The 17,523-nt window shown below is 42.7% G+C and overlaps 1 protein-coding gene across 1 annotated transcript in view; it reads left to right on the top strand.

The window, feature by feature from the left end:
• Positions 1-6,836: 6,836 nt before the first annotated feature.
• Positions 6,837-17,523, top strand: part of C1QTNF7 (C1q and TNF related 7) — a 94,942-nt gene continuing 84,255 nt past the window's right edge. The window contains exon 1 of the mRNA XM_079793311.1: positions 6,837-6,950. Within this exon, the coding sequence (XP_079649437.1) occupies positions 6,929-6,950 (22 nt within the window). The 5' untranslated portion in view covers positions 6,837-6,928. The remainder of the gene's footprint in view (positions 6,951-17,523) is intronic.

Below are 17,523 nucleotides of genomic sequence, written 5' to 3'. Positions count from 1 at the left end.
ATAATATATGGTTGTTGTTTTAAGCATAGAAAAAGTTTTGTTTTTTTAAGCATAGAAAAAGCTAAGTGATATACCCTTCTTGGAGATTGTTATGGACTAAATTGTGTCACCCCAGAATTTGTATGTTGAAGCCCTCCCCCGCCCCCAGTGTGACAGTATTTGAAAATGGAGCCTTTGGGAGATAATTAAGAATAGATGAGTTCATGAGAATAGGGACCTCATAATGGAATTAGGGTCCTTAAGAAGAGGAGGAAAGACCAGAGTTCTCTCTTTCTCACCGAGTGAGGACACAGTGAGAAGGTAGTCATCTAAAAGCCAAGAAGAGAGCTCTCACCAGAATATGGCAATACTGGCACCTCAATCTCAGGTATCCAGCCTACAAAACTGTGAGAAAATAAATGTCTGTTGCTTAAGCCACCAGTTTATGGTATTTTGTATGGCAGCTTGAGCAGACTAAGACTAAAATTGTCATATGTAGCTAGTATCATCCAAAATTACTTACTATTATATACTTATTCTCTTTCCTTGGAACATTTCAGAATATAATTCCAAAAACAGTCTGGGGAGATGCTGAGATAAATAAACTGTGATAACATAAGTGCCCCAGAATGCCAGATTTTAGAGACGTGACAAAGAAATGATAATCAGAATTTGATGGTGAAAAGTTTTAGGGCAGTAGAAGAAGAAGGAGTAAAAGCAATGACATATGTTTAAAGTCCTAAGAATCTGAGAGGACTGTGGGATTGATGACAGAATTGGGCAACTCAGGGAAAGTGGGGTTGAGGAAAAATAGTTTTGCTTTAGAAATATTAAACCTGATGGGAATGTGCTATCTCTAGAAAGTGAGATCCAGCAGGCATTAGAATGACGCCAGGAAAGGGGAGAGGGGAGATCTGTTCTGCAGGTTTTGTGAGTTGATGAATGATAACTCATGAAGGATAATCCTACAGAGGGAAGAGAGTCCAGAGCTAAGTGAGGGACCCCACAATGCTCTGATAGAGGTGGGCCATACACACAGAGACCAAGAGTTGGGAGATGACTTCGTAAAGCCAATAGCAGAATTGAGACTGTAACTCAAACTGTTGACTTCTCGGTAACCTTACCACAGTGCCTATGAGTCATGCAGCCATTAATTGAACACTAGTTCACTGGAGGGCAACCAACCACAATGACAATCTAATTGAAATCATGTTGCATGAAGAACAGTTGAAAGAGCCAGACACATTGAACTTGGAAAAAGGAAGATGAAGTTGTGGGGAAGAGGAAGTCTAAGTAAGCATTGCCTTCAGATATTGTAAAGACTCTTTTGTGTGAAAAATGGAGCAGGAATATTCACTGTTGCTCAGAAAGTTCTTCTGTGTTTTATGAAGTTGTGGCTCCCTCTTTCCCTGGGAGCCACAAGCAGGAGTGGAGTAGCCATCTGCCCAGGCTGTGCAGATAGATTATGAATAGAATGAGAGAGTGAATAAGAACACTCACAAGTCTTCCAAATCTAAGATCTGAAGATCTACTAATAGGTCATATCTTTTCCAGTTTTGACATATTTTCAATAAGTTGATTTGTTTCCCTAAATTACCAAGAAAGTAAAAAAGGGCCTTCAGATCTCCTCATCATGACCAAAATCCGACAGGGGTGAGCCAGCGACTGCAAACTCAAAGAAATGGCGTCTGTCCCTTGGTATCCTTGGTGCCCAACAGTGAGGAGCACACAGTAGGCATCCTTGTACCATCTGAGAATTTAAAGGAGGGTCAGTGCTTTATGTGTGGCTTCACTTTGAAGGTGGATTGAATTATTCCCTGCCACTCTCAATAAAGACCATTTTATTTGATCTCCAAACATTGTTAAAAATTGATCTATGGTTGGCATACAATATTATATTAGTTTCAGGTATACAAATTAGTGATTTGATATTTTTATATATTTAATAACCTCTCCCAATAGGAGGATAAAGTTTCCCAACTAGGGTCATTTCTTCTTTGGCCTCTTTCTTGATGTTGTCACATGCTTGATAGAATTCAGAGAAGCCTGTGTTATAAATTCCAGATGAAGCCACCTGGGTTTAAGGATACAATTTGAAACTTGGCTGCTTCATGCACGCAAGAGAAGAAATAAAGTCAACTAGAAGAACACAAAGCTTACAAATGAAAAATGTTCAAATTTAATCATTGCACTCAGAAAGGGGAAGTGCATATTTTCCAAGAAAAACAATCTGCTGTCCATAAAAGTTTAGAGTGTGTTTCAGAAGTAATCTGTAATCATCTCAAATGCAATGATGATAAGGAAAATACATCGTATAAGCATGTTCTCTTCATTTGGCATGGAGAACATGTTTTAACCACCTTTTAACTGTTCAGGTACTAGAACCACACAAACTATGTTTATATCCCAGCTTTGCTACTTACTGGCTGTGTGACCTTGTGCTAGTCCCTTAACCTCTCTGTGCTTCAGATACCCCATCTGTAAAATGATGATAATGTTAGTGTCTACCTCATTGGATTGTTGAAAAGATAAAATAGTTAATATATTTACACAGCACATAAAATCGTGCCTAGTACATAGTTCATGCTCAACAAATGTTTGTAATTATTATCATTGTTGCTTTAAACTGGTAGAAGAAAAAAAGGGTCTGAACCCTTTAAAAGAGTTTGTGGAATGAAGGAAGCCACATTTCTAGTAGGAAGTGCCCAAAATACCTGAGATAGAAACAAAATGTATGAACTAGAACCTTCTGTACCTCTGTTTAGAGCAGTTCAAAGCCAGTAGGAAAAACACAGAGTCTGAATAGAGGACAATTTTTAGAAAAATTAGTGCTCAGCTAGTATTAATGAGATGTTTACCCCATTTGTACTGAGCAGCTTGGACCGGTCAATGTCAAGCCCATGGCCTTCTTCTGCACACACAGTACAACAAACATTTGGGTAAGTGGAATTTACACTCATTAAATGCTAAGGAAAGTACTTCACTTGGACTTTGAAGTTTATAACTTCCTTTAGCCCCTGCTTTGCAGGTTGCTTGTAAAATTTGACAGTAACCCATTGGACAATTTTTGTAACAAATGCATGTATTTTTTATAGATGGGTAATAAATTTTGCTTTCGACAGCTATTCTTGTCACTAATATTTCCATGGTTTCAAATTTACTTAGTCGGGTAGCATACAATTTATAAACCTTAAATTTATAGAAGTACTATAGCAAAAAAAAAGTTGGAATTTATGGTTAGTATAAAAATAACTACCATTTTTGAGCACTTATTGTGTCAGGTTCGTTCTGTATTCTTTCCATATAATTTAATCTTCCAAGAATCATTTCAGGTAGCTATCTATAGTGGAGTAATTGACTTAGCTATCTGTGACAAATACACTCCCACACTCAGTGGAGGGACACAATATAAGTTTGTATGTTAGTCAATAATGTCTGATTTTTATCCCTCAGAGTTTGGGGTTCCTTCTACTACGGGGCTCCAGCACCTCTTTTTGCTTCCTGCCACATGAACAGAGGAGAGAGAAAGAATGTGAAGTGGATATACCAGTTCCTCACCCCCTCAGCCCAGAATTAACCCTATATGACTTCTGATTAGATCCCATTGGCCAGAAATCAGTCACAAGGTCAACTGAACTGCAAGGGAAGCTGGGAAATGGTGGGGACAATGTAGACATCAGTAAACACAAAAAGCACCTGTTGTAGTTTACCATTCTGGCCACCAAATATCTATCTCCTTCCCTCTTTCCAAACACAGAGCACACTGATCTCTCCCCAAAGGAAACAATGTCAAATTCCGTGCAGTGGCTGTAAGCAGCTCAAAGTGCAGGAGTTCTGGGCTGTGTGGAGTTTTCCTTGTAAGTCTGATTTGGCATCTCTTGATCCAGAGACCTATGAACTAGAAGGAAAGTAAGGTATAAAGCAAAGGACAAATTCTCTCTCTCTCTCTCTCTCTCTCTCTCTCTCTCTCTCTCTCTCTCTCTCATGCACATATGCACACACACAATATAAATGGTACAACAGTGGTAAGATAACCACAATAAAAATTCCCATTCAGAAAATGAAAAGAAAGAATGAGAACTACATAGCCACCATGGATACCTCGAGTGGCCAGGTAGACACAGTAGAGGCATACTGCCCTGTGGGAGGAGGAGGTTCTGGATAGGGTGCTGGCTCCGCTTTCTGGGAAACTCCCTTTCCCATCATCTCTATGGCCACCAGGTCCTCCTCCTAAGAGGCTCCCCTGGCCCACCTCTGAGGTGCTTGTTGAGGAGCTGACCCTTCGTGCAGCCAACGGTCCACTTCCTTCTTGAAAGACATATTTAGTACAGGCTTATAGTTATTTTAGTAATGTAAGTCCTGCCAAAAATTAGTAGGCTTCTGCAAGCCATCAAATGTATGTACTATCTCTGTGTTCCCTTTTATTTGTTTGTAATTTAGACATTTCCTTTTCTAGGCTCATCTCATTCTTGAAAGACCTTGCCAAGTGCTGTTGATAGTAGCCAACACACACCACTATTTCTTCCCCACCCTCCTCTCCTAGACCTACAATGTTATGAGGCACATACGGCCTTCCAAGTTGTCACAGATGTCAGTTTCACTGAACGTTTCACCATTGCAAAGCATGCTTTTCACCTTCCCAGCCTCTGGTCTCAGTTTCCTTACCACTCACCTCCTATTAGGCCAATGCCACTGAGTGGAGGTTAGTGTTAGAGCAGGATCCCATGTCCATGACCGGTCACAATGTTCATCATGTGACTCATAAATAGGTCTTTTGAAGTACCAGATACACAATGAGGTGCTTAATTAATATTTGTTGAGTAAATGCAGTATTATGTATATATGTAAATAGGTTGTTTTAACATACCTACATTAAATCTTTCACTACTAAGGAAACCAATACTTATAGAAATGAAGTAACACATTGGAGGTCATACAACTGGAGCGTGGTGGATCCGTGTCTAGGACAGTATGTGTGCTTGTGTCTCCAGACATCTCCCCAGGAGAAGCCAGAGCAAAAATCAACTCCACCTTTGTCTCTGCTTTCACAGCACATTAAGTCTGAAACCTGACCGCTCCCTGTAGTGTGAGATTCTTTCTCTTTGCACTATTTCAATCAGAAGTGTTATCCTCTGGCCATAGAATAATAGTTACTTTGGGTGACTTCAGAAATCACAGTGAAAAATAAGTTATAGCTTTTTAATTGATGAATGAGATTTTTTATGCTATAACTCGTTTACATAAATGTACACAGTGAGGATACTTAGTAGATTGTGCCTGTGTCAACATTTACTTTCTCCACCAAATGGTTTCATTTAATAAATCTTTTCTAGAGTCATTTAGAGCATTTCATTATATTATAATCATTCATTAAATCTAACAAGGGCATACATTATCTGACCTTTACTACCTGTAGAAGCTTTGACATATTAACCTTGCCTGGTGGGAACCAAGATCTGCAAACCAAGATCGTCAAAACAGTTGATTGGTCTGAACCTATGCACTGTTTTATTCATTCAGTAAGTGTTTATTGAGCACTTATTATTTATCATGTACTGAGCAATCCCTGATTTGAAATATAGGAAGACAAATACCATACGATTTCACTTTACATATGAAACCTAAAGAATAAAATAAAGAAGTAAAACAGATTAACATTTGACAGAGGGGAGGGAGGTTGGGGAACTGGGTAGAAAAGATGAAGGAATTAAGAATTACAAATTGATAGTTACAGAATAGTCCCAGAGATGTAAATTACAGCATAGTGAAGATAGTCAATAATATGGTAATGACTTATGTATGGGGCCAGGTGGCTGCTTGGCATGTTGGGGACCACACTGTAGAGTGTGTGACTGGCCACTGCGCTGTGCATCTGAGACTGATGCAGAATAGTATTGAATGCAGATTGTAGTTGAAATTTGTATTAAAATATATACTATAAAAATTTTAAATCACCAATTTCAGTTGACCACACTTTAAGTTGGCTATAATTTTAATTCACAAGTGTGTGTGTGTGTGTGTGTGTGTGTGTGTGTGAGAGAGAGAGAGAGAGAGAGAGAGAGAGAGAGAGAGAGAGAGAAAGGGAGAGATTAATGTCAGTTAGGGAAGGGTGATTTCAGTAAAATTGGTAACACCAGTTACAAACTAAATGTCAGAAAACATATTCAGCTGCGTAGATGAACTCTGCAAAGCAAGTAACCTTTCTGGGGATGGTGATTTGTAAGCAGGATGAAGGTTAAAATAAGACCAATAACATCAGTTTAGGTATTTTCCCCTTTTATGAAAATATAATGTATACTAATTTTAAATTTTCGAACAGGGGAGCATTGCATGAGATCATTGTGATAGCGCAGAGCTATTTAAACACAATTTCACTAGGCATCATCGTTCCCTGAGTTGGGACATAATCTTTCCTATATACTTTTTGCTCCCAGTGAAGTGATGCCATTCGTTCTCAAGGCATCACTTGAAAAGGCAAAAGCAACTGGAAGTAACAGGATGAGAAGATCCATGGATAAAAGAGGGAAACAGACGCGTTTGGATACCTGAAACCCTTGCTGCTCATTTGCCTCTGTCTGGTTTGTGGAGGAACGTCACCCACTCCTATTCATTCCTAACGAGAGTATATACTGAGCGCTTTGAAATGTGAGTATTATGGGAAGGATCGCAGTTGCTTTAAATTACAGGAGCTGGCAAGTGCCTGGGAGGAGCAGGAGGTTGTTTAAACTGAGGAAGACAGTTGCAAAACCTCCTACAACAGCATGAGCTCCGAGCTTCAAACGCGTTCTCATGCTCAGACGAGCGCTTCATTTTTCATCAAGTTATCTTTTATGTTGTTTTGAAGCAGCTTTGGATAATAAACACGTATTTCTGCTGTACATTTTTTGATGGTTTCTAACTTCATGGGACAACCAAAGCCAGAGAGCCTCATGTTTGGGGGGAACGTGTGATGTCAGCAATGCCAAGAAAAGGTAAGCTCCCGTTTTCACTGTGGCCTTTGTCAAAAATATTTACCGAGGAACTTAAGACAGCTACTTGCGGAAAGTATATCAACAAATGAATCAGAGGCTGGAAAACTCAGCGGTGGGGCTTTCTCCTACTTTCTATTCTGCTTGATGCACAAACCTCTGTGAAGTATCTTTTGACTGTATGAAAAATGCCGTTTACTTTGGTGCACTTGGCATTTGCTAGTGTGGCGATGGGCTAACATACTGCCGAGGTCAGAGTGTCTACATTGTCTCATTCGGTTATATGCAGCTCAACTTCCGGCGCTATGATCTTGCTATTAACTCAGAAATCTTTCCCATGGAAGTGTTTAATAACATTCCAAAAATCCTCTTAAATACGGTTACTATGGCTTCTTATAAACTTGTCTTGCAGGATGTATTTTTCAAAAGTTAAATAAATCATTTGATGTTTCCTTTGTAACCACTTGAGAGGAGTTCGCAGTTATTATGTCTTGGGGAGAAAAAAAGTTCAACTCCAAGTTTATTCAATCCAGTTGACTGACGGTGCTATTATCGGAAGGGGGTGGCTTTGTCTTCTTGATTGTGCCTCAGAAGCAGGTAGCGAGCAGAGAGGCGAAAATGTTCTTTGTTTTTCCATGCGTTGACCATATGAGAAGTTTCCCGTGGTTTTAAGAGGAAGGGCACGTAAATGTGTGATGTGTTCTTTCAATTTCTCTGAAAAAGTCTGTTATCAGTGTTCCCATCTTTTCGAGGCAGACTTCCAGGTGGAAAAAAAAAATCCTAGATATTTGTGGATATCTGCAAATTCTTCCAGCAGGCTGTGAGCGAGCAGAGCCCGTATTCACCCCTCCACGCGCACATATGTACTCACAAGCAGAAACACACAAGCAGCAACTTAAAAGCCCTGTGGGTCTGACCCAGTGTTTGAGTGGCTTGGGACAACTAAGCAACCCAAGTCTGCAAACCCTGCCGATCTAGAAACGCTCGCAGACACTCCTGTTAGGCCTGTGTGAGAACGTGGGTGCTCCCCGGAGGCCCTGGGCTGGGGTTGAGGACTCTACCTGTCTTTGCTGCAGCGACGGCTGTTCTGTAACTGGATAGGTTTCCCTTCTGTGTTCAATTCTGATTACATATGGTGGATGATAGCGCCTTGCCTGCCTTTTGTAGTCTCAGTGAAAGGAAAGAGATAAGATCAGAAGAAGGTCGTTATTGTAGAAAAGGGAGTCCCATCAGCTCATTGCAAGGTGGTCAAGAGAAACTGTGAGTTCCTTTCTCCATCTGTCATTGGCAATGGAGGGACTGAGGGACGTATGCCTATCAGTTCCTTGTCCTCCTTCCCATATCCTCTCTCCTCTCCCTTTGTTTGTCTCTCTCCATGCCGGCCAAACGGCATCAAGAGAGGCAGCAGTGGGTTGGACATTCAAGAGTAATATCATCTCCTCCTTCTCGTCCTCTCGGCCATTCCCAGGCCAGTTGGGGAAGCCCCCACCCTATTTGGAGGGGGTCTCCGGGACCCCACCCCATGACCTCATCACAGGCAGCTGGAGAGCTGGGATGGCCAGCGGTTACGTGGCGCCTGAGTGCGCCCTGGGGATGGGTGCGGCCAAGAAAAGCGCAGTGTGGCATGACGTGACTGCTGGGGAGCCCAGCGCGGACTTTCCATTCTGGGTTCGGGCTCCCACGGAGGCTGGCGGCCTCTCTGGAAGCCAGATCCTCCAGGCCCCGCCTCTGGGCCCTTCAGAAGCCCCAATGAGGATGAAAACAAAAGGCAATTAGAGTTGCTAATGAAACCCAAGCCAGCTGACTCATCTGAGGCGCAGCCACTGGGGGGCTTGGTGATGAAACCTGGACAGCACCCTGGAAAGGACAGGTCAGGGTTGTCCCAAAAAGGACGGCGACGAGAGGCCCCATGCGACCTAATCATGTCTGTTCCCCTCGGAGAGGCTGGGAGAGAGGACGGAGGGAGGAGAGTGTTAACCAATGAGCTGCCAGGGAGTGTGGGAGCCATGCTGTCTGAACTGGAAAGGATTTTAGGTTAAACCCCTTAGCCCAGGTTGCCCGCTACTGCCACATACCCCAGATCTGTGAACCAGGACCTGTGATCCATGACCAGGCTCAGAAATCATACCCTGGAAAGACTAGGAAAGAGATACCCTCACCTGGGTGTCCACGTTATGCCATAAACCTCAACAAGGCTCTGAACTTGGCCCTTGACAGAGAGAAGGAAGGCACTCAACCCTGTAGGAAGTAGGTGGAGAAGAGCATAGAGAGGGACTTTTGAAATCAGCCTGCTGACTTCAAAGAAAGCTTCTCATAGAGTGCCTTTGAATAGATTTTAGAGGAGGGTTGAAATATCATGAGAGGGGCAAGAGGGGCAAGAGGGTGCAGGCAGAGGCCAGTGAGCAATGGCGCAGAGGTGGGAAGACATGGCTGCTCTCATGAACCAAGCAGACTGGGGGAATGGAGACTCTACTTCCCAAAGTGCATCCCAAGGCACACCCTGGGTCATTAGTAAGAGGATGACCAAAGGTGTGATGTGGAAAGCTGGGCACCATGTGGAACAGAACTTAGTCTGGGGTCACAGACATCTGACTTCAAACACAGCTCTACCTTGAACTGCCCTGCACGCTCAGAACCATTCCAGCATCAGTTTCTTCATCTGTTAAATGAGAATAATAACTCTACGTACGCTTTTAGGTGCATCTTGAGGATTAAATTAGAAATTCATGCAAAGGGTCTGCTATCAGAGTATCTGGCATATAAGAGCTCGATGAATGTGAGCTCTTATTAGCTATTAAATGCTGCTTTCTTCGCTGCAGGCTTTCTCAGACATTTTATTTTTTTACTAGAGGCCCGGTGCACGAAATTCGTGCATGGGGGGGTGTGTCCCTCAGCCCAGCCTGCACCCTCTCCAATCTGGGACCTCGAGGGATGTCCGACTGCCCATTTAGGCCCGATCCTAAACGGGCAGTCGGCCATCCCTCTCACAATCCAGGACTGCTGTCTCCCAACTGCTCACCTGCCTGCCTTCCTGATTGCCCCTAACCGCTTCTGCCTGCCAGCCTGATCACCCCCTAACCACTCCCCGGCCAGCCTGATTGATGCCTAACTGCTCCCCTGCCATCCTGTTTGCCCCTAACTGCCCTCCCCTACAGGCCTGGTCACCCCTAAATGCCCTCCCCTACAGGCCTAGTCACCCCTAACTGCCCTCCCCTGCAGGCCTGGGTCCCCCCAAACTGCCCTTCCCTGCAGATCCGGTCGCCCCCAACTTCCCTCCTCTGCTGGCCTGGTCACCCCTAACTGCCCTCCCCTGAAGGCTTGATCGCCCCCAGCTGCCCTCCCTGCAGGCCTGGTCCCTCCCAACTGCCCTCCCCTGCCGGCCTGATCACCCACTACTGCCCTCCCTTGCAGGCCTGGTCCCTCCCAACTGCCCTCCCCTGCTGGCCATCTTGTGGTGGCCATCTTGTGTCCACATGGGGGCAGCCATCTTTGACCACATGGGGGCAGCATCTTGTGTGTTGGAGTGATGGTCAATTTGCATATTACTCTTTTATTAGATAGGATTAGATAGGCTGGAAGCCAGGTGCATGGATGGGGGGCAGCTGGTTTGCCCTGAAGAGTGTCCTGGATCAGGGTGGGGGTTCCCTTGGGGCATGGGGCAGCCTGAGTGAAGGGCCTGTGGTGGTTAGCAGGCCAGCCATGCCCCCTGGCGACCCAAGCGGAGGCCCTGGTATCTGGGATTTATTTATCTTCTGTAATTGAAACTTTGTAGCCTAGTGGAGGCCAAGGCAGGCCAGAGCGGGCAGAAAGCTTGGCTTCCTCCATCGCTGGGGACAACTCAAGCCTCCTGCTCTCTCCGTGGCCGCAGCCATCTTGGTTGGGTTAATTTGCATACTCACTCCTGATTGGCTGGTGGGCATGGCTTGTGGGTGTGGCAGAGGTATGATCAATTTGCATATTACTCTTTTATTAGATAGGATTTATTTCTTTCTTTACTTATTTTTAATTTCTTTATTGATTAAGGTATTACAACCCTGACCTGTCCTTTCCAGGGCGCTGTCCCCCCATTCCCCCTACTCATGCCCTCACCCCCCTGTTATCTGTGTCCATTGGTTAGGCTTATATGCATGCTTCTCACATATTTTAGCTTTTAATTTTATTTTGTGAATACTCTGTTTGCATTTATTTGTACTAATAAAAAACAAATTAATTTATAGCCTTTTATTGGCCACTTATTTTGCATCAAGCATTATTCTAGGCACTTTATTTGATAGTTTCATTTAAAATGCACAACCTATTGGAGCTATTATTAGTGATATTCTACTGTCATCTTTACTTTATAATTTGTGAAAACTATAGCCCAGAAAGGTTAAATAATTTGCTCAAATTTATCTCAGTAACTTCATATGGAGCTCTAATAATCAAAACTTTTTGATCATCATACATGCTAGAAAGTTATCTGTTCTCCCATGTTTTTGTTTTTTAATGTGTACTCTGTCTCTTTATGAGTGGGTCATTAGAATCTAATGTTTCACAAACTCATTAGAACGTGAAACCATTTTTTCCCAAGGAGTAGCACACAATGCATGGAATGTGGAATGCGTGCTGAAAAATGGTGAGATTGAGTTCAGGCCACATGGCCTTCAAGCACGTGAAGTTTCCCAAGATTTAATTAAAATGTATTAATCTCTACAAGCCACTTCATGAATTGACTTCCCATATTTCTCTGAAACAGAAGCCCAACAACTAGGATTCTCATATCTAAGGAAATTAACTTTTTAAAAATATTGCCAACTTTTAGAAGAAATAGTGAGAGGAAAGCAAATTCTCATTAGCAGTTTCACACCCGAAAGGTCAGCCTTTGCCTGTGGTTCAGAGGCCTGCTGTATAGAGCACATTGCAAAGGACAGCAGAATAAAACACGATCTCACCTTCAAGGAGTTATCATTCCAATGGGGAAAATAAAACATGTGTTCCAACATGTAAAATGCAAAATCAGATTTACAAGGAAGAATATAAAAGAGGTTCAAGGTGAATGGGAATTCAGAGAAAAGGAGACCTCAGGTCCCTGGAAATATCAGAGTAATGTGTAACATTCTTTGCTATTTACCATGTACAAGGAACTGTGCTAAGTACTTTACAATATGACTAACCCATGTGTACTTTACAAGGCTACAAGGTGGGTGTTAACTTATCCATTTCACAGATGAGAAAACTGAGACCTAAAGAAATTCAGTAACCACCTGAAATCTTTTAAGAAGTAAGTGACAGAGTATGATCTCAAACTCAGGTCCATCTGATGCTCAGGGAAGACTCCTCAGAGGAGGTAACATGCAATTTGCCTTGACGGATGGATAAGGATTGGTGGTAGGAGCATTCCAGGCAGTGAGAAAATATTAGCAAAACCATGAAAGAGACCAGTGTAGAGAGGAACAGGAGAGCTTCCCTGGCAGAACAAAGTGCAGCATAGAGAGCAAAGGGAATAAGCTCAAAAGACTTGGTTGCGGGGCAGTGGGGGGTATGGGGGTGGGGGCGGGGTGTTGGTTGGAATCATGTCATAAGAAAGCCTTGAATGCCACAAAATTTGGAATTTTAATGGAGTGATCATTGAAAGTTTGTAAACAAGAAAGTAACTCCCCGGCAGTTCATTAGAAAAATGATTTAAGATGATTAATCAGTGTTTAGAAGGGACAAAGACTAAACCTCCAGTTAGGAAGTGATATTTGTCCAGGCAAGAGATAACACTGGTCTTTATTCACACGGCAATTAAGGGGTGGAGGTAACCATTGGGCCCGGTCTCCTAAGCCTACTACACCAAGATCGTGACCATCACAGTGGTCTTTCAAACAACAACTTTAAGGCCTTGCTAAATTTGATTTGACCCTGGAAAATAAGAGGGGTTGGGGAATGGAAGGGACAGGAGGAGATAGCTGACCTCTAGGGGCCTTCTCAGCTCCAAACTCCATGAAGACAAACCTGTGAGCAATTTTATGGAAATCATTAACTCTACAGTTTCTTATTCCATCACCAATTTCTGAACTTCTCCTTCATATCAAATGGGCATATTTCCAAAAGAACATTAGGGTCTATAAAGTTTTATGAGTTTACAGCTGTGGCAATTAGAAATTGTGATATTGGCATGCAATGATGGAGAGAATGTATTTTAATATATCCCTTCAGAGAGTGTATTTTAATATATCCCTTCAGGAGAAATTCCTATCCATTAACCTGGCTGGCTGCTTTTTGCATCTTTCAACTGTCTGCCTCTTTTGACTGAGAATTCTTACACACCATGGAGGGTCTTGCCAGGCTCTGAGTTATTTATTAGGTGTCATATGCCCTCATCCTGCTCCCAAATAGGTGGCAAGGTTCTAAAGAGTAGACATTAATTCATCTTTAGGTTCTCCAATGACTTACAGCTATAGCAAGTGCCAATCTAATAACACAGGTCTGCAAGAAATGTCACATTCCTTTCTTTTCTTTCATTCAACTTAACTTGAATCAGATTCCAAGAGGCCAAGTCTGCAGAAAATGCAGTTTTAGAAATTATCAGGCTCTTACCCCCCACCACCACCACCACCAATACTAGTGAGGTCTTCCTTCACACCACCTGTGACCATTCTTATAAATTGCCTGTCCCTGATGTCTGTGGGATCCCCTGTTTGGGATCTGAGAATCACCATCCAGGCCAGGCACCCAGTGAGTGTTTCCACTTCTCCCAAGTGCACTGATCCCCAACCGCCAGACACTGCAGGTCTGGTGGGAAATGTCCCATCAGAGGTCTCTTATTTCCCCTCTTCCATGGACTCGTGGACTTGAATTTTCAGGGGAAAAAAAGGAAATATGTTTTCAAGAAACTTCTGCTTCCTGGTCTGCACAACCCTGAAACAGATGCACACAAGGGACCAGGCAACATTCTTGGAAGCAGTTGGGGATGGAGAACACACAGAGTTATCTCTCACACACCCAGTAGGTATTCAATAATTGTCAGTGAAAGGTGGGCCCCAGTAACTGATGAAATGGCTCCTCCAAAGTTGCTCAGTTGGCTACCAGAGGAAGTGTTTTATGATCAGCAGCACCTAGCATGTGCCAGTACTTTACGTATACTGGCTCCATATCACCATTTTTCAGATGAGGAGTGGTGCATAGCTTACCTAAGATCCGATGAGTGTTAGGAGATGGAGCATGTACTAGTATTTAAACTCAGTGTCCCAGTCTCCATAACCCACACTCTTTCCATCTGCCACATGAACCCTGGAAGGATTCCTTACTTTCTGCCTAGCAGTCCAGAGGTCTGCTCTTGACTAGTCTTTCAGTTTTAAATAGAGATTTTTTTTTCACTATGAGCATAGTGTGCCTCTGCTCTGTATCATAATAATCCCATAGGATGGTTTATTACTCCATCTATACTTCATCTGGGAGGCCGCAGGGAGGAAGATTTAAAAGAGGAGAGAGCGGTAAAGTGACTTGTCCTAGGCCACAGAACTAGACAGGAGCTCAAATGCCAATACATATTTATTGTTGGAAGCCGCCCATTGTCCTCACTAGCAGAGAGGTGTGGACAAGGAACCCAGAAGGCTGGTCAACCTTTAAGCTCTGAAAGGTCAGAGCCAACCACCCACTGTTTAGTTGAGACAATGGTAGCTAAAGCAACATCCACTTTTAGTTTTATGTAAATCCTTGCTGATGGGCTATTATTGGAATTGCCTGCCTAAAGGCTATGGGTGTATCCCATAGTCTTAATAAAAGGGATAGCAAGGCCAGAGAGGGGTGGAGTCCTTCCCTTTGAGTTGGGCTCCTGCCTGGCCCCCAATATTTCCAAGTTAATATTTTCTAGTCTCTTTCATTTGCATGCGGCCTCCTCCAGAGCCCAAACCCTGAACCTGAACCCTGAACCACATGGGATGTGGGGGTGGGGGACACTTGCAATTGGCACCGAACGTGGGGCACTCGCAACATGTTAGAAGCCGCCCATTGTCCTCAATTTATCTGTTTGTCTGTCTCTGCCTCAAAATCAAGGGGAGGGAGTCAGTCCTAATTAATGAAAAACTAATTACAGAATAGTATTAAATATTTGCATTTTCAGGGTCTTTTCTACAAATAACAGCAAAACAGAGCTCATGTAGCCTCCCTAAAATACCTCCTAGAGGTGTACTCTACCAACATTTGAGAGTTGTCACTAAGATATTCTTGGTATCCTTGCCAATTGCTAACATTCCTGAAGCAGCTTATTCTCTTAAATTGCTCAAGTGATTTTTATTTCAGTTTCTTTTTTAGACAATTATGGGGTTTTTTAGAAAATAAAACGTTACTGAATTTATTGGGGTGACATTGGTTAATAAAAGCATACTGTTTTCAGGTGTACAACTCTATAATACATCATCTATATATTGTATTGTGTGTTCACCACCCCAAGTCAAGTCTCCTTCCATCACCTCTCTCTCCTTTTTTAAACAGGATTTAGTCTCCCTCCCTGCTGCCTCCCAGATGAATAACATGGGGTAATAAACCATCCTATTCTACCTCCCTCTACTCCCTTTCCCTCTGGTAATCACTATACTGTAGTCTGTCTCTGAGGGTTTTTTTCTTTCTTTGTTTAATCCCATCACCTTTTTCACCCAGCCCCCCTACCTCCTCCCCTCTGACAGTTGTCAGTCTGTTCTCTGTATCTATGAGTATCTTTCTATTTTGTTTGTTAGTTTATTTTGTACATTAGATTCCACATATAAGTGAGATCATATCATATTGTCTTTCTCTGACTGGTTTATCTCACTTAGCATAACCCATGCTGTTGCAAAAAGCTATGGTACATTTACACAATGGAATACTACTCAGCCATAAAAAAGAAGAAAATCTTACCTTTTTTGACAAAAATAAATTTTATAAAGTAATAATTTATATCCCATTCCACTCTAAAATCTAATTTGACATCAATAGAATCATAGTTAAGAAATTGGATTCTTTAAATTTATCAACCCATTTTATCATAGGAATTTATATCTGAGTATCACTTATATCTCCTCTTTTCCTTCACAATTGAGACCATATTCCTTGGCATGGTCTTTCAGAGGACTCTTCACAGCCCTCCTTGTCTACCTTCACCCTGATAGTCATCCATAGACCCATGTATTCCAAATGCCACAGACTGGGTGGCTTAAACAACATGAATTAATTTTCTCACAGTGGCAGAGGCTAGAAGTCCAAGACCAAGGTGCTGGTTGATTTGGTTCTTTCCAAGGCCATTCCCCTTAGTGTGTAGATGGCTGCCTTCTTGCTGTGCCCTCACATGGTCTTTCCTCTGTGCAGACACCCTGGTTTCTCCTTGTGTGTCAAAATCTCTTCTTCTTCTTCTTTTTTTTTTAACAGATTTGGGGTGGAAATGGAGTCTTTTATTTTATTTTATTTTATTTAAATATATTTTATTGATTTTTTTTTTTACAGAGAGGAAGGGAGAGGGATAGAAAGTCAGAAAACATCGATGAGAAACATTGATCAGCCGCCTCCTGCACACCCCCTACTGGGGATGTGCCCGCAACCGAGGTACATGCCCTTGACCGGAATCGAACCCGGGACCTTTCAGTCCGCAGGCCGACGCTCTACCCACCGAGCCAAACTGGTTTCGGCAAAATCTCTTCTTCTTATAAGGACACCAGTCCAATTGGAATAGGGCCCACCCTCAGGGCCTCACTTTAACTTTACCACCCCTTTAAAGGCCTTATCTTCAAATATAATCATATGCTAAAGTGCTGAAACTTTGAATTTGGGTATTGAGGGGGGACATAATTCAACCCAGAACAATGCAATACGTAGGTCTGTTCTCTGTATCTATGAGTATCTTTCTACAGTGAACGCCTCAGTTTCTTGGGCATCTTTTCTCTGTGTAACTCACGTCTAGAGAATCAAGTCTATTTCTTTGCCTTTGTATGAATTACATTGAACTATATAAAACTGCTGACCTTCAACCATTTTATTACCTACAAAATGGCAATTTTATGTGATTCCAATATAGTGTGGAGATTTCACAAAAACTTTCATTTCCTGAAGACAATTTATAGGCCAGGCCCTTAAAATGTCAGATAAATTGTTGATCATATTCCTGTTTGTCCCTGAGGCTGAGCTGGGATGCTATTCAAACAGGCTTTTAGGATCTATCTACATGTCAGATCTCACATCCAGCCTCAATGCCAACAGCACCAAAAAGCTCATACTGATCAAGGTAGCCCCTTCCATTAAAACAGAACTGGCCATCAGAATCTGGCCATTCTTAATGTCTTTCCATTGATCCTTGTTCTTCTTTCGAAGGTAGCATGAAGTCCATCTCTTTTTTCTGGTGTTTTAAATATTAGAAGACTGTCACCCACTACCTTTCCAAAGCTCCCCAGGGTCTCCCTACACTGGCCAGGGAGGGATTTCCCCTGGGTACCGTGTGGTTCACCAAGAATAGCCACACCCCTCTTGAAGTGGACATCAGACCTGGACACCAGATTCCAAATGACCTCACCCCTACTGCTTACTCCATGTCCATTTCCTGGGATGAATAGTAACACCGTTATTGAGAAAGAATCTGAACCCAACC

Source organism: Cnephaeus nilssonii, assembly GCF_951640355.1.
Source record: "Cnephaeus nilssonii genome assembly, chromosome: 1".
Classification (NCBI taxonomy): Eukaryota; Metazoa; Chordata; class Mammalia; order Chiroptera; family Vespertilionidae; genus Cnephaeus; species Cnephaeus nilssonii.
The sequence above is the reverse complement of the archived record's forward strand: the minus strand, read 5'-3'. Positions and strand labels throughout refer to the sequence as shown.